At 37.1% G+C, this 18184-nt stretch overlaps 1 protein-coding gene across 3 annotated transcripts in view; it reads left to right on the top strand.

The window, feature by feature from the left end:
- Window positions 1-18184, top strand: part of SASS6 (SAS-6 centriolar assembly protein) — a 39921-nt gene that overhangs the window by 842 nt on the left and 20895 nt on the right. For all 3 annotated transcript variants that reach the window (XM_086391407.1, XM_086391405.1, XM_086391406.1), the window contains exons 2-7: window positions 4601-4661; window positions 6567-6646; window positions 7063-7167; window positions 11352-11523; window positions 12188-12253; window positions 13297-13416. In XM_086391407.1, coding sequence (XP_086247533.1) covers window positions 4601-4661; window positions 6567-6646; window positions 7063-7167; window positions 11352-11523; window positions 12188-12253; window positions 13297-13416 — 604 coding nt within the window. The remainder of the gene's footprint in view (window positions 1-4600; window positions 4662-6566; window positions 6647-7062; window positions 7168-11351; window positions 11524-12187; window positions 12254-13296; window positions 13417-18184) is intronic.

Raw genomic sequence — 18184 nt, 5'->3', positions numbered from 1 at the left:
TTAAACAAATATTGCATATTTGCAAAACACCTGCTAGGCACTGGGGATGCAATGGTCAGGAAAAAGTCCTTGCGTTCGCGGAGTTCACATTCTATTGGGGTAGGAAATAGTCGCACAGAAAAATGCAGAATTACAACTTTGACAAATGAGGTGGTGCTGTTGAGGCTTAAGTAGAGAGATCTTGGCGAGAAGTCAGATCAGACCAGATCAGTCGCTCAGTCGTGTCCGACTCTTTGCGACCCCGTGAATCGCAGCACGCCAGGCCTCCCTGTCCATCACCAACTCCTGGAGTTCACTCAGACTCATGTCCAGCGAGTCAGTGATGCCATCCAGCCATCTCAAGCTCTGTCGTCCCCTTCTCCTCTTCTTCTGGCGAGAAGTCAGGAGACTTCAATTTTGTCTCAATTCCACCAGAGTGGCAGCTGTCTCATTTGTAAAACTGATATAACATGCCTACCTACATGGTTGTTTGTTAGGAGGATCAGGTGTGGAAATGTGACTAAAAATGAAGACATTGGTATATTGAGCTACCAATAATGTGAAACTGGTTGTATAGTTCAGAATTAGGTTCAAAATCAACTGGCAGGCCAGGCAAGTAGATGGTACCAAGAACAGCAGCTGGTAAGTGGAGATTTATAGGTTAGTTGGTGGTTCTTTTGTGTTGCCCAATATGGGAGCAACTATAGTTGACATTTGAAATGGATGTAAAGTGAGCTAAGGTACATAAGAGTAAAATGCACACTAGACTGAAGACTTACTATGAGAAACAAAGGAATGGAAAACCTTTCAATTTTTATATTGATTATGTGTTAAGATGACAATATTTTGATATGTAGGGTTAATTAAATATATAACAAATTTATCTGTTTCTTTTATGTTTTTTTAATGTGACTTCCAGAAAATTAAAAATTATATATGTGCCTTATATTTGTGGCTCCATTGTATCTCTATTGGATAGCCCTGTTCTAGAATGATTATAGAAAGAAGAAAGAAAGGTGGGGGGCATAATTTCTAATTCCAGTATCGAGGCTCCTTAGCCCATTGCCTTTTTTTGTAGACAAAGTTTTATTAAAGTCAGCCATTCTCATTCGTTTAAGAATTGTCTATTGCTGCTTCTGTGGTATAGGAGGAGAAATGAATAAATGTGACAGAGACCTTATGGCTGGCAAAGCCGAAAATATTTACTATCTGACCCTTTACAGATAAAGTTTGCCAACCTCTTATGGGAAAAATAGTCCAGACTTAAGTAGTCAAGGCCAGTTCAGCTCAAGTATTTCTGAAAGCCTGCTGTGTACCAGGCACTGTCCTAGGTGCTGAGAATATAAAGCTCTTCTCCTTAGCATCTTCCTCCAATGACAGCAACAGCAACAAAACTATTTTCATTCTAGCTCTCAAGGAACTCACTTTAATAGAGGAAACAAAAAGTTCTTCCATTTAGAGGTAGTATAGCATAGGTTAGGAGTTCAGGCTCTGATAAACAACAAGGTCTGGGACTATATTTAATATCCTGTGATAAACCATAATGGAAAAATATGCAAAAGAAAATGTATGTATGACTGAGTCACTTTGCTGTAGAGTAGAAATTAATACAACATTGTAAATCAACTGTACTTAAAAAAAAAAGGGGTTTATAATCCCTCTGTTTTCTACATTAAAAAAAATAGGCTATGGAGCTACACTGTTGAGGTTCTACTTTACCAGTTACTGCTTGATTCTGTACAGTTTTTCTTACTTCTCTGTGCCTCATCCTTATAATTGATAAAAATAAAGTACCTGTTTGTGGGATTATTATAAGCATAAAATAATACATATGAAGTACTTAGAACAGTGCCTGGAACTTAAGAGCATTCACTAACCATTAGCTATTATTGAAGAGTGATTAATGCATGAAGTAAAGTAAAGGAACTAAAGTCATAGAGAAAAAGGAACTTCAGTTGAAGACAGTGGTAGGGCTCAGAGAACTATGTCTGGAGAAAAGTGGTACAAAATTTTGAAGCCCATGGTTTGACACCAGCCTACTTTTTCATTTTATTTTTCCCCTAAGCTCCTCTTCCCAATATAGCAGTCATGCAGGGCTACGTGCTCTCCTCTGAGTGCACCTGATACTCTCTTAATACTCTACCTTTACTCCAGCTCTCCCTTCTACCTCAGATGCTTTTTTTTCCACGACTTCTATGTCTGTCTTAAATTCTTTCTTTATAAGGACGTTTTCAAAGTTGCCTAAGTTGAAATTAATTGTCCTTATTTGTTTGTTAGATAGCATGGTAAAAGAGAAAGATTTGAGTTCAGATTTGGGCTCTGTAGTGTGACCTTACCCAAATTTGCAACTCTGTGCATCTCAGGTTCTTTCTTTGAATGATGGAGATAATATTTACTTAACAACATTGTTGTTAAATAAGTTGATATAAGCAGGGTGCCTGGCAGACACTTAATAGTGTATGTATTAAAGCCTTAGAATACCATCAGAAGCAAATCTAGGATAAAGTCATTTAATATCATCTCAATATGAGGTCATGAACCATGTTTATTTCTGTTTGTATCCCTGGCACCCAGCATAGTACCTGGCGTAGAGCAGCTTTTGTTTGAATTGAGAGTTTAAGGTCAGAACTATTAGGTGGCAGAGGTGGCTAGGATCCAGTTCTGCTAATGCCAAATCTAACTGACAGGAAGGATGTTAAGCAGATTTATGACATTTATTTTGAGAAACAGCACTTTAAAAATTGTTTTTTAAACTTGTTTTATACTGTTCCTATGATGTTCACCATTACAGTGGAGAAAGATTTCTGATTTCAGATCCTCTGAAAGCTCACATTTTCCTATAAGTTATTGCTCTGGAGGTTTTTGAACTGAATATGGGAAATAGTTTTAACTTATGGGGTTCTCCTTTTTTTCTTCCCGTCATCTAATGCATATAGGCTTTTGAAATGTGTGTGTTACTCGCTCAGTCATATCCTACTTTTTGTGACCCCATGGACTGTAGCCTGCCAGGCTCCTCTGTCCATGGAATTCTGTAGGCAAGAATACTGGAGTGGGTTGCCATTTCCTACTCCAGGGGATCTTCCTGCATCTCTTGCATTGGCAGGCGGATTCTTTACCACCGAGCTACCTGAGAAACCCACACATTTTAAAAAGTGTAAAGTTATCAACCACAGTGTCATATCATTATGGCAGTATGTACTAGGAAAAACTTCAGAAGATGAAAACCAAACATAATGACATTGTAGAGCTGAATGGCCCTCACAAACCTGACTCGATTCACTTTTCTTATAAGTTAGGAAATTGAAAGTTGTTGTGTTCCTCCCCTCCGCCCCCCTGCCCACCACTGCCTAAGAATACGTAAATGGAATTGGAGTAGGAATTCAATATTTTCACATATATTGCTTTAGATACTAGAAAAATAGAAATGAAACATTTTCTTACTTAAAGATAATTCTTCCTGTCTTTGTGCTGTTTACCGGTACTGTTCTTTTTTAGATATTAATATACAAATTATGGTAATTGCATCATGTGAACTAAAATTTAACATCCAGTCATATGTTCAATAAGAAATTTAACTAAAATGACATGGATTGAACCAATGTAAACTGCAAGTCAGAGCATAAAAGACTAAACTATTGAATCTAGCCTGAGTCAGCTATTACCAGGTTTTTCCATCAACACTCAGTTGTTATGTCTGTACTTCTGTGGTAGAATGTGAAAAAAGTTTAAAATACATCTTTAAAAAAATAACTTAATATTGAACAAATTCAGTTTATTTTCCCTGCACATCAGGAAAAGACCATTATTATTTAATTCTAGCAGAATAGTTTGAGAACCACTTGTGCAGAGATGTATTTTCACCATTACCCCTTTATTTCCTGAGGTTTTTTTTTTAACATTTTTGCTCAGTTTGATTAATGTTTATGAACACCTTTATTTATATGCCTCTGTTTGATACTGAATTTTCTAAGATGCAGTATAGAATGAGCAAAAAGCTGTGTTTTTTCTTTTTTTTCTTTTAGGGTTTAGAGTTACTCTAGGATTAGATAGATAATTGTTGATAGTACTTATATTGTATGGAGAGTCCGTTGAGCAATGTAGTTTGTGGATCTGAAAAATGTGTGTGTGTGTGTACATAAGGAAAGTGAATATGTTATCTTATTTCCTTGGTTGTAGACATTCAGAGTATTCTAATTCTCAAATTAATTTGGTCATTTCAGTTTTTTATTTTTTATTTATTTTCAGTTCATATTTTTATGTGAAAAATCATTGTAAACCTGATGGTTTGCTTTTCAGTAGATGCTATTTGAAAATCAGTACAGTGAGGTTGTATACCAAGCTAATAATAGGCATTCCACATCATTTATCTCATTTAATCCGCACAACATCCTCTTTTTACAGGAGAGAAAAAATTTAGCATCAGGTTAAAAACCTGATTACTTGTGGAAAAACAGGAAGTTAAATTTCAAATCCATCGAGTTTTCCAAACATGTATTCATAAGTTAGGGACAACCTGTGGAGGATCTTGTGGCTTAAAATGGAAAATGTTAGCTATACAAATGGTGGTAATAATTTACTGCATGTGAATGTTTCTGATAGTTGGGCATATCTTTTCATACAGGAGAGTGAGTATTAGACTGAGCATTGAACTACAATCAGTTTCTAACCCCGTTCACAGAAAGGTTGGTATTATATATTTTGAAATAAATATTTTTCTTCTTCTGAAAAATGGTAATTTAGTACATTATAGTTGTTTTAATTCTTTAAGAATGTGAGATCTTTTGTTAATATCATCTTGCTTTTTAATTTTGGGCCATTTAATAACTTGCAGATCTGGGATGGTAAAATCTAAGACAACAACTGAGAGATGATATACCATATATTTCTAAAGCATGCGAGAGTTGGAGATTGGGACAACAGTCTCCTTAGGTTTTGCCCGTTGCAGTTTTTTGGCTGCATCACATAGCTTGAGGGATCTTAGTTCCCAGTCCAGGGATCACACCCATATCCCTTCCGTGGAAGCTTGGAGTCCCTAACTGCTTGGGAATTCCCTCATTGCACTTTTTAAAGTTACTCAAATATATATTGCTATCCTGTAGAACTGGTATTTCATATAAATGTGAGTATAGAATGAATTGAAGCACTGCAGGGAGATATTCTTGAATCTTTTTGCCTTTTGACAATAGTTGTTAAGAGCATCAGTCTTATCTGATTTGAAAGTGTGAGTCATTAACAGAGATGTGATATAGAAAGGAGGGTGAAGAAATACATCTGTTTTCTCTGTGTTATAGCTTTCCCTTAACATATTCAAGGATCTAATAGTAACAGCTTCAGTTTTTTTTTATAGCATCTTGGGGTGGGTTTAAAAAAATATTTAAATAAAGCTGCTTTAAGAACAGGGCCTTCTGAGACAGAGCAGATACCTAGATTGCTAATCTTCCAGGGTGAAAAAGAGAGAGTGAAAGTCGATCAGTCGTGTCCGACTCTTTGAGACCCCATGGACTGACCCCCGTGGATTATACAGTCCATGGAATTCTCCAGGCCAGAATACTGAAATGGGTAGCCTTTCCCTTTTCCAGGGGCTCTTCCCAACCCAGGGATCGAACCCAGGTCTCCTGCATTGCAGATGGATTCTTTACCAGCTGAGCCACAAATTTTCTGGGAAAGAGAGTATATATTCTTACATTTTTCCTTATGCCTGCTGTACCTCTTTATTTTCTAGCTCTACTCATAAGTGGTTTAGATTTTTCTAGGACCTTAGCAATTCCTCAGTAGCCACAAGTAGATTTTATTTCAAGGCAGAAACTTATTCTTAACCTGAATGCTTATGCTTTATTAGTGCTCTGACATCTTGCTAGTCCTGTTTTCCTTCTGCCAGTGTTTTCTGAAGTATAGGACTTTCCTGTTGGCTTTAGATGCTGTGATGATCTGCCATACAGTAAATTTAACTACTTGAAAAGTGGTCTTTGTGAAAGGTATTCACTTCGTTTGAAACTTGAAAACAGATGGGGGTTCCACATCAGTGGCCACCTGGAGTGGTAGAGAATATGCTTCTGGGAAGAAACCCTGGCAACCTGTCACGTGATACCCCTGTCCTCTGCCTGAGAAACAAACGCTCCTTTCTTACCTGGGTAGATGACTATCATTTCTGCTGATGTATTTGCCATTTTGGAAATACCAGACAATTAACTTGAGGGAAACTGAAAATATACTTGAATGTGACATCAGTGGTAAAAAATATTTTTGTCATATTATCTTAGTAGAGCAAGAGGTAGGTCTGAACTTTCCTAAGCCTCTGATAGAATGATACTCGTCAGCTTTCAACTCCTAGCATTTAATTAACTACTATAGACCCCGTCACTTCTCACCTTGCACCCCATGTGGCTCTCAAGGAGCAGAGTATCCATTGCTGTTTAAGATGCTAAAATCCCCAAAGACATTAAAACCCAGCAGCACCAGAAAGCAGAGCCCTCTGAGCTATAACAGAGATACATTGATGCTATTATGATTTCACTTCCATGGAGGAAGAAACTACTCTGAAAGCCAGATCTACTGAAAACATCAAAAATAACAGTCTTTTCTTTTAGGATTTAGTTATCCGTCTGACTGATGATGCGGATCCATTTTTTCTGTATAACCTTGTTATTTCAGAGGAAGATTTTCAGAGGTAACTAAATTTATTTTTCTGATCTTATATTTAATCTAAGAATAAGTAAGTTTTTAAGTTTTATGTATGTATCAGTGCTATTCCTTTGAAACACGTACTCATTAGGAACAATTAAGTATTTGGGGATCACTGGACTATTTATACTGTAATGTTTCAGGCTGTTTTTGAAAATACGTATTTCATAGATTATTAGCATTCTGTTTAAAACAGCTCAGAAATTTGGAGCTTTATCTAGATTTATTGACCTTTTCCCTCCCACTGAATAAGCTCTATAAAAATCAAAGTTTCCTAGCTTAGTTCTTGACTATGATGGGTGTTCAGTAAATAAAAAAATAACCTTTCAGGATGTTATTTATAACTACATACAGTAATTAAAATTCTAAAAAAAAAAATTTCTTTTCCTGTCTTCTGTGTAGTTTAAAATTCCAGCAAGGTCTTCTGGTAGACTTCTTAGCTTTCCCACAAAAATTCATAGATCTCCTCCAGCAGTGTACTCAAGAATATGCGAAAGAAATTCCAAGGTAAGTCTCAGGAGAGCACTATTATCATTAAACTTTTCTCAAGAAAGACTCTTCTTTGTAAGAAGAGTCTTTGTAAGAAGACGGCAAAATATTTATGTATTTTGAGTATCTGTGTCTCTTTTCAAAGCTGTGCAAAGAGCTTCATAAATCTCAAATTTATAAAACCAGAAATATTTACCCCCTAATTTTCATATCTTGACAGAGCCATTAAAGTTACCTGAAGTATTTAATAGCATCAAGTATGTGTTTTTTCCCAAGGTTATATTCTATTTATAGTTATTATAAAATATTGGCCATGTTCCCTGTGTTTTACAATATATCCTAATAGCTTATTTATTTTATACATTGCAGTTTATACCTCTTAATTCTCAATCCCTGAATTGCCTCCTCATTCCCTCTGCCTGCTAGTAACCACTAGTTCTCTATCTCTGTTTCTTTTTGTTATATTTACTAGTTTATTGTATTTTTTAGATTTCTCATATAAGCGATATGTAGTATTTGTCTTTCCTGACTTATTTCACTTTAGCATAATATCCTCTAGGTCTATTCATGTTGTTGTAAATGGCAAAATTTCATTCTTTTTTAATAGCTGAGTAGTATTCTACTGTGTGTATCTATATATATACGCATACATATCAAGAATATGTGTATTCCACATCTTCTTGATTCATTCATCTGTTGATGGACACTTGGGTTGCCTTCATATCTTCAGTTCAGTTCAGTCGCTCAGTTGTGTCCTACTTTTGCGACCTCATGGACTGCAGCACGCCAGGCCTCCCTGTCCATCACCAACTCCTGGAGTTTACCCAAAGTCATGTCCATTGAGTCGGCAATGCCATCCAACCATCTCATCCTCTGTTGTCCCCTTCTCCTCCTGCCTTCAATCTTTCCCAGCATCAGGGTCTTTTCCAATGAGTCAGCTCTTTGCATCAGGTGGCCAAAGTATTAGAGTTTCAGCTTCAGCATCAGTCCTTCCAATGAATATTCAGGACTGCTTTGCTTTAAGATGGACTGGTTGGATCTCCTTGCAGTCCAAGGGACTCTCAGGAGTCTTCTTCAACACCACAGTTCAAAAGCATCAATTCTTCAGCTCTCAGCTTTCTTTATAGTCCAACTCTCACATCCATACATGACTACTGGAAAAACCATCGCTTTGACTAGACGGACCTTTGTTGGCAAAGTATCTCTGCTTTTTAATTTGCTGTCTTGGTTGGTCATAATTTTTCTTCCAAGGAGTAAGCATCTTTTAATTTCATGGCTGCAGTCACCATCTGCAGTGATTTTGGAACCCCCCAAAATAAAGTCTGTCTTTGTTTCCTTTGTTTCCCCATGAATTTGCCATGAAGTGATGGGACTGGATGCCATGATCTTAGTTTTCTGATTGTTGAGTTTTAAGCCAAGCTTCGTAATACTGCTATGAATATTGGGGTTCATGTATCTTTTTGAATTAGTGTTTTTATTTCAAATATGAACCCAGGAATGGAATTGCTAGGTCATATGACAGTTCTATTTTTAGTTTTTTGAGAAACCTCCCTACTGTTTTTCACAGTCCATCGGTGTTGGAAAGTTCCCTTTTTTCCACATGCTTGTCAGCATTCATTATTTGTGTTCTTTTTGATGATAGCCATTCTGACAGATGTAATATCTCATTGTGGTTTTGATTTGCATTTCCTTGATGATTAGCCATGTTGAGTATCTTTTCATGTACCTGTTGGCTATCTGTATGTCTTTGAAAAATGTCTTTTCAGGTCTTCTGACCATTTTTTAGTCAGTTTGTTTATTTTTTTCACATTGAGTTGTGTAAGCTGTTTATATAGTTTGGATATTAACCCCTTATTGGTCATATCATTTGCAAGTATCTTCTCCTGTTCAGTAGATTGTCTCTTTTGTTGGTGTTTTCCTTTGCTGTGCAGAAGCTTTTTAAGTTTGATTAGGTCCCATTTGTTTATTTTTACTTTTATTTACTTCTGTTTTAGGAGACAAATTTAAAAAAATGCTACAATTTATGTTAGAGAGTGTTCCACCTATGTTCTCTTCTAGGAGTTTTATGATTTCTGGTCTTTTGGTCTTTAATCCATTTTGAGTTTATTTTTAAAAGCTCTATTTATTTATTTATATTTGGCTGCGCTGGGTCTTCGTTGCTGCACTTCCTCTGGTTGTGTGGGCTTCTCATTGAGGTGCCTTCTCTTACTGAGCATGGCTCTAGGGCGCAGTCTTCGTAGTTGCAGTGTGTGAGCTCTAGAGCAGAATCAGTGGTTGTGGTGCAGGGCCTTAGTCGCCCACAGCATGTGCAGTCTTCCCAGAGCAGAGATTGAACCCATGTCCGCATTGGCAAGGAGATTCTTAATCATTGGTGGGTGTGTGTTAGTTGCTCAGTTGTGTCCAACTTTTTGCAACCCCACGTACTGTAGCCCCCCAGGCTTCTCTGTCCATGGTGTTCTCCAGGCAAGAATACTGGAGTGGATTGCCATTCACTTCTCCAGAGGAAGTTCCCAACCCAGGGATTAAACCCTGGTCTCCTGCATCGCAGGCAAATTCTTTACTGTTTGAGCTCCAGGGACCACTGGGGAAATCCGAGTTTTATTTTTATGTATGATGTTAGAGAATGTTCTATATTGTTCTTTTACATGTAGCTGTCCAGTTTTCCAGCACTACTTACTGAAGAGACTGTCTTTCCCCATTGTGTATTCTTGCCTTCTCTGTGGTATGTTAGTTAATAATAAGTGTGTGGGTTTATTTCTGGGCTCTGTTCTGTTCTATTGATCAGTGACTGTTTATGTGCCAGTATGCCAAACCAGACTGTTCTGACTTCAAAGCTTTTAGTAAGGTCTGAAGATAGGAAGCATGATTCGTCTAAGTAGTCTGTTCTTCTTTCTCAAGATTGTTTTGCCTATTCGAGGTCTTTTGTGTTTCCATGCCACTGCTGCTGCTAAGTCGCTTCAGTCGTGTCTGACTCTGTGCGACCCCATAGACTGCAGCCCACCAGGCTCCTCCGTCCCTGGGATTCTCTAGGCAAGAACACTGGAGTGGGTTGCCATTTCCTTCTCCAAAGCATGCATGCATGCTAAGGAGCTTCAGTCGTGTCTGACTCTGTGTGACCCCATAGATGGCAGCCCACCAGGCTCCTCTGTCCACAGGATTCTCTAGGCAAGAATACTGGAGTGGGTTGCTATTTCCTTCTCCATACAAATTAAAAAATTTTTTGGTCTAGTTTTATGAAAAATGCCCTTGGAGAATGGATGGGGATTGCCCTGAATCTGTCAGTTGCCTTGGGTAGTGTGGTCATTTTAACAATATTCTTTCAATCCATTTCACTATTTACACTAATTAATCCATGGTATATCTTTCCATCTCTATTGTCTTTGATTTCTTTCATCAGTGTCTTGTGTTACAGTTCGCAGATTACAGGTCTGCCTTCTCCTTTAGGTAGGTTTATTCCTAGACATTTTATCCTTTTTGCTGCAGTTGTAAGTGGAATTGTTCCCGTAGTTTCTCTTTTTGATAGTTTGTTGTTAGTGTTCAAGTATATGTTTTTCTGATGAACTTGGACAAAGAAGATTTTGGGTCCAAGTGTATCCATATTTGTTTAGTGCTAACACCTGATCCTTTCTTTGTAAAGCTTTCCAACCTTTTATCTATAAGTTTCATCAGTTGGTGATTCTTGTTTGAATGAATTATTTCATTAGTAAGTACAAAATTATGTTTTTCCAGTTCCATCTTTCTGTATTTATTAGGTATAATTCTTCTATGAAAAATAACTTCCTTCATCAGTAAGAGCTATTTGATTACTATGAAAACTCTTAGAGAAAGGGATAAATGCTCAGTTCTTATTTTTAAATTGTCAGTTTTCAGAGTGAGGATTGTTACTCTAGTTAGTTTTCTGGTTTCAGTGGGTTTTGATTTGTTTTTGTGTTTAGTCTTTTGCTTTCTCTCCTTATCTGTTTCTCATTATGAACTCATGGAGATTTATATATTCACTGTTTTCAATCAGTAGATAAGTATCCATTTTGCTATTTATACTAATCCAGTTTTACTGTTGGGAGTCCTTTCATGTTGGCCCCTATGATTCCAGCATGCTCCCTTTGCTGATCCTTTTAATCACTGATAATCCAGTGGGGCTCATTATTCAATGGGAGAGTTGTCACTGTCTCATAAATGTGTTATGTGATACTTTCTCTTCAAAGGTTTTTGCTGCAGTTAGTTTCTACAGAAGCTATTTTGGATAACTCACCTGCTCTTTTAAATGTGGTAGAGACAAATCCTTTTAAGCATCTGACACACCTCTCACTAAAACTTTTACCTGGAAATGATGTGGAAATAAAGAAGTTTCTAGCAGACTGTTTGAAATGTAGTAAGGTAAGATTTAAATTTAAATTGTTTTCTTAAAATAAGTCCCAAAGCTCTCTGGTAATCCACTGAAAAGCTATATTGCTACTAAATTTTATTTTCTGAATAAAGTCTTTTTAAAGGTATCCAAGAAATTTTTATAACACACAGTGACTTTATTTTATTGTTTTAGTTAGGCACAGTACTAGAAGATAAAACAGATCAGGAATTAAGAAACTTAGGTCCCAGGGTTTTTACTAATTTTCTGTGACCTTGAGCAGGTCACTTAAGCTCATGGTGTCTTGGTTTCATTAGCTTGTGGATATGTATGGAAATATTTACCCTCTGAGCTATCTTAAATGAGATAAAATATATGAAAGTATCTTGAAGATTACAAAGTGCTCTATAACTATATAAAATACACGCTCAAGAAAACAACATTGGGATGCCTCTTGAGAATTTTTAGAAAGTCAAATACTAGGAATCAGGACATCTCTGGATTTAAGGTTAGGCAAATCCAGAGGTCTTGCCAGTGCAGATTCTAACTCAGAAGGTCTGAGGTGGAGCCTGAGATTCTGTCTTTCTAACAAACGCCCAGGCTGGTGCTGATGCTGTATACTTCATTGTACTTTGTGTAGCCTAGCTACAGATGATTAAATTGTAAGCTGCATAATTTTATTATTTTTATAAATAGGAAGAAAAATTATCATTAACACAATCGCTGGATGATGTTACCAGGCAACTGAATTTCACCCAAAAGGTAATTCAAGTTTGATTTTTTCTTTGTAAGTCATCCAAACATGGGCTCTGAATTGCTTCTTAAATCAAGTCTAGGCTTTTATGTATTTTTATTTTCAAAGCATGCTACTGTTGAATTCATCCTTTTTGTCACCCTTCGCCTACCAGTTAATTGTCTTAATCTGTGCTTTTTCTTATTCTCTCCAAACATTTCTGTTATCCCCAGTATATGACACATTCTCTCCAAGTCTTCATTAAATAATGTATAGTATTTGTCACATGTTCTGCTCCTCTTTTTTTCACCTCATTCTTCTTGTCTAAATGGCATTTTAGTTCCTGTCTTCTAAATCTTTCCTTCCTTCTGTTTAGAATTAATTCTGATAGATTAATCATCATTTCAATAATAGCTTCTCCTTGAAATTGAGGATAAAAGTATCTGATAAGCTGCATGGCTTCAGGTAGAAAATTTTTCTGCACCATATGGACCATCTTGGGAACCTGTGTTACTGGTTTTTAGGTGTATAAGTAAACTACAGTTGACCTTTGAACAACGCAGGGGTTAGGGACATCAGCCCTTTGCACAGTTGAAAGTCCTTGTAAAAGTCTGTAGTCACTTCTCCATACCTGTGTTTCCACGTCCTCAGGTTCAGCCAACCATGGATTGTGTAGTACTGTAGTACGTATTTATTGGAAAAAAAACTGAGTATAAATGTATCTATACATTTCAAACCTGTGTGTTGTTTAAGGGTCATCTGTACTACTTATGACTGACTTGCTCTACCCTGGGTTGCTTTATTTCTTAATGCCAGAGGAGAGGATTGAGTGGTGAAGAGCCAGATTTAACTAAAAGGTTAGTGATAGTATGCTGTGGGCTGTGTTAACTCTAAAATTGCTTTTATTCTAATCTTAATTTCTTTAAATACAGAGAAATCTATGTAAGAAAAGACTTTGAATGTAAGAAAAGGTGTGATTTCATTTTCTTTTATATGCTTTGCAAATATGATCATGTTCCAATCTAATAACATATTCAAGAATTTTAATATTTTGTACTGAACTCTACTATAGACATTATCAGAAAAGATCCAAGAATTAGATAAGTTACGGAATGAATGGGCGTCGCACACAGCAACATTGTCAAATAAGCATTCTCAGGAACTAACGAATGAGAAGGAAAAAGCTTTGCAGGTATGAATATTAAAAAATGGAAAAATATTTTGTTATTGTTGTTAGTCATTTTGTTAATAATTTTCAAACAGTACAAAAGTATGTAAAAATTGTCTCTCCTTAAAAATCTTAACTACCCAGAGATAACTTCTAAACATTCTGATGTTTGTTTTCCCAAATTTTTATCTCTATATGTGAATAGTATATAATTTATAAATACTTGTTTATATTTATAAATTTAGAAATATATAAATTGGGAGATTTGTCCCTGGTGGCTCAGATGGTAAAGTGTCTGTCTACAATGTGGGAGACCCGGGTTCGATCCCTGGGTTGGGAAGATCCCCTGGAGAAGGAAATGGCAATCCACTCCAGGACTATTGCCTGGAAAATCCCATGGACAGAGGAGCCTGGTAGGCTACAGTCCATGGGGTCGCAAAGAGTCAGACATGACTGAGCGACTTCACTCACTAAGCTAACGAGGTTCCCATCACTTCATGGCAAATAGATGGGGGAAAAGTGGAAACAGTGTCAGATATCATTTTCTTGGGCTCCAAAATAACTGCAGACAGTGACTGCAGCCACGAAATTAAAAGATGCTTGCTCCTTGGAAGAAAAGCTATGACAAACCTAGATAGTGTATTAAAAAGCAGAGACATCACTTTACAGACAAAGGTCCATATAGTCGAAAGTGAAAGCCACTCAGTCATGTCCAACTCTTTGCAATGCCATGGACTACATATAATACAGTCTATGAAATTCTCCAGGCCAGAATACTGGAGTGGGTTCCCTTTTCCAGGGGATCTTCCCAACCCAGGTCTCCCACATTGCAGGCAGATTCTTTACCAGCTGAGCCAAGAGAGAAGCCCAAGAATACTGGAGTGGGGTAGCCTATCCCTTCTCCAGGGGATCTTCCTGACCCAAGAATTGAAACAGGGTCTCCTGCATTGCAGGCAGATTCTTTACCAGCTGAGCTACCAGGGAAGCCCATGTATGTGAGAGTTTAACCATAAAGAAGGCTAAGCACTGAAGAATTTTCGCTTTTGTACTGTGGTGCTGGAGAAGACTCTTGAGAGTCCCTTGGACAGCAGGGAGAGCAAACCAGTCAATCCTAAAGGAAATCAACCCTGAATATTCATTGGAAGGACTGGTGCTGAAGCTGAAGCTCCAATACTTTGGCCACCTGAAGTGAAGAGCCAACTCATTGAAAAAGACCCTGAACCTGGGAAAGATTGAGGGCAAGAGGAGAAGGGGGGAACAGAGGATGAGATGGTTGGATGGCATCCCTTACTCAATGGAGATGAGTTTGAGCAAACTCAGGGAGATGGTGAAGGATGGGAAAACCTGGCTTGCTGCAGTTCATGGGGTCGCAGGGTCAGGTAGACTTAGCGACTGAACAGCAACAATGAGGTCAACTGGATACAGTGATTGTAATTTTTTTTATCCTTACAATATCATAGATACCATTTTTTATCAGTTTGGAAATGGCTCAAGAAGAGGAAATTATTTAAGAACTTATCTAACTGGTGGAGATTGAAATGCTTTAAATTTTGGTTATTGCAAATAGTACTGCAGTGAACATTTTTATTACTAGAAGTGAGTACAATATATCCATATAAAATATTAATGGATATTGCAAATTTGCCACCCAAAAAGGCTGTACCAAATAGAACCCCAAAGATAGCGTATGGCCATACTTTCATGTATTCCTGATGCTGTCAGCCTTCTCAGTATCTGCTACATGATAGGTATTGTAGTAGTGTTAGTTTTAATTTACATTTCTTAGATTTTTTTAGTGAAGATAAGTATCTTTTAATATGACTTTAGCCCCTTGTATTTCTTCTGTGGATTATATTTTAAATCTTTTGCTTTTTCTGTGTGACTTTTTTTTTTACTGCTTTGTAGTGTGGATTTATTTTATACCTTTTATATCATTAATTTCTTTAATGTTAAATTGTTATTTAACATTAAATTTTATTTTTATTTTTACGCACTTTACTTAAGGTTTGCTTTTAAGGGTACAACTTGGTAACAGTTTATGTCTACTTTTCACCTAAATTAAGATTCAGAAAATTGTATCACCCCTCTCTGGTCCCTTGTGCCTTCCCAATCCATTTTACTCTCACAGAAGGCGTATCACTTTGGTTATCATTGATTAGTTTTGCTTGTTCTTTAACTTTAGATAAATGGACACATGCTGTATATTCTAATTTGTGTGTGGCTTACTTTACTCAGTAACATAGTGTCTCTGAGATTATGTTCTTGTGTTCTTTTTGTTGTTGTGTAGGATTCTATTCTATGAATATCCCATAATTTATCTGTTTTCCTCTTGGTAGACATTTGAATTGTTTCTGACATTCTGCTATTATTAATTAAACTGTTACGAACTTTCTTGTAGTGTCTTTGTGAACATATGTACTCATTTTACTTGGGTATATACAATATTTAGGACTAGAATGGCTAGGTTCTAGCGTAGGCGTATGTTTAGCTTTAGTAGAAACTGTCACAGTTTTCCAAAGTGGATATTCAGGTCACACTGCCATTCAGTGGGTGTATAGTGGTACCTCATAATAATGAACATTTTTTTTTGTATGCATATTGATCTTTTGGCTCTTTTCTTGAGAAGTGCCCATTCGTGTCTTTAGCCCATTTTTTTAAAGTTTTATTTATTTATTTTTAGCTGTGCTGGGTTATTGCTCTGTGCCGGCTTTCTTTAGTTGTGGCGAGCAGGGGCTACCCTGGTTGCAGTGCTGGTCTTCTCACTGTGGTTGACGGCATCTCTTGTTGCGGAGCACGGGCTCTAGGGTGTGTGGGCTTCAGTGGTTGGAGCCCGTGGGCTGAGTGGAGACTCAGTAGCTGTGGTTCATGTGCTCAGTTGCCCTGTGGCGTGTGCAGTCTTCCTGTCCTAGTGATCGTACCCGTGTCCTCTGCATTGGCAGATGGATTAACCACTGGACCACCAGGGAAGTCCTTCAGCCCATTTTTAATTGGGCAGTTAATGGTTTTCCTTATTGATTTATAAGAGTTCTTTGTATATTCTGAACATGAATCCTTTGTCAGATATATGCATTGTGAATATTTTTTGTCTATGGCTTGCCTTTTCATTTCTGGTGCAAAGTAAGGATATTATGTGCTTAGTTGCTCAGTCATGTCCAATTCTTTGTGACCCTGTGGACTGTAGACCACTAGGCTCCTCCGTCCATGGGGATTCTCCAGGCAAGAATACTGGAGTGGGTTGCCATGCCCTCATTCAGGCTCCACTTGAAATTTATAGCAATCAAATCAAGATCAAGACATTATTTGAGATCAGTCAGCACTATACCACGAGGAGACAGCTGACATATTCAAAATATTCAAATCAAGTGTTGAAAATCATTTGCATCAGCTTGGTTATGTTAATCACTTTGTTTGGGTTAAGTGAAAAAAAAACCTTTTTGACCATATTTCCACATGCAATTCCCTACTTAAGCATGAGAAAGTTCTTTTTAAAGCCAGTTGTGACAGGCAGTGAAAAGTGGATATTGTGCAATAATGTGGAATGGAAGAGATCGCGGGGCAATGTAAAGGAACCACCACCAACCACATGAAGGCTGATCTTCATCCAAAGAAGGTGATGTTATGAATATGATGGAATTGGAAGGGAATTATCTATTATGAGCTCCTTCCCGGAAACCACACTTGTTGGATTAATTCCAACAAGTACTGTTCTCAGTTAGACCAACTGAAAGCAGCACTCGACAAAACTGTCCAGAATCAGTCAATGGAAAACACACAATCTACCATCAGGATACCACAAGACTGCATGTTTCTTTGATTACCAGGCAAAAACTTGCAGTTTGGCTGGAAAATTCTGACTCATTTGCTGTATTCACCAGACATTGTAACTTCAGATTTCTGTTTATTTGGTCTTTATTTATGTTTAATTGGAGGATAATTGCTTTACAGTATTGCATTAGTTTCTACCAAACATCAACATGATATTTTGGTCTTTATAAAATTATCTTAATGGAAGAAATTTTCCATTCCCTGGGAGATTGTAAAAGATACCTTGATCAGTTCTTTACTCAAAAAGATAAAAGGTTTTGGGAAGATGGAATTACGAAGTTGCTTGAAAAATGGCAGAAGATAGTGCAACAAAATGGTGAATACATTGTTCTATAACATTCTTGGTGAAAACAAAAAATGTGTCTTTTATTGTTACTTAAAAATCAAAGGAACTTTTTGGCCAACCTAGTAGTTTTGGAGTTAATTGGCTTAGATTTTTCAAATAGATAAACTATAAAAAATGGTAATTTGTTTCTTCTGAAGGTTTGCCTTTTTCCCTTATACAGAAAGTGGTAATGGTGGAATCCTTATCTTGATCTAGTCTTTTAAAAAATTTTTTATTTTGTATTGGAGTATAGTCGATTTAATGTTAGTGTTAGTTTCAGGTGTATAGCAAGGTGATTTCAGTTATGAAAAAAATGAAAGTGTTAGTTGCTCAGTCATGTCCATCTCTTTGCGACCCCTAGGACTGCAGCCCACCAGGCTCCTCTGTCCATGGATTTCCCAGGCAAGAATATTGGAGTGGGTTGCCATTCCCTTCTCCAGGGAATCCTCCCAACCCAGGGATAGAACCCCGGTCTCCTGTGTTGCAGGCAGATTCTTTACCATCTGAGCCACTAAGGATTTCAGCTAAACATTTGTGTATATCCATTATTTTTCAGAGTCTTTTCCCACATAGGTTATTACACAACATTAAGTACAGGTCTCTGAGCTATACAGTAGATCCTTGTTTATTATCTGTTTATAT

The sequence above is a fragment of the Bos grunniens genome, chromosome 3 (assembly GCF_055505025.1).
Source record: "Bos grunniens cultivar Pamir isolate PY7600 chromosome 3, Bosgru_T2T1.0, whole genome shotgun sequence".
Taxonomy (NCBI): domain Eukaryota; kingdom Metazoa; phylum Chordata; class Mammalia; order Artiodactyla; family Bovidae; genus Bos; species Bos grunniens.
The sequence above is the reverse complement of the archived record's forward strand: the minus strand, read 5'-3'. Positions and strand labels throughout refer to the sequence as shown.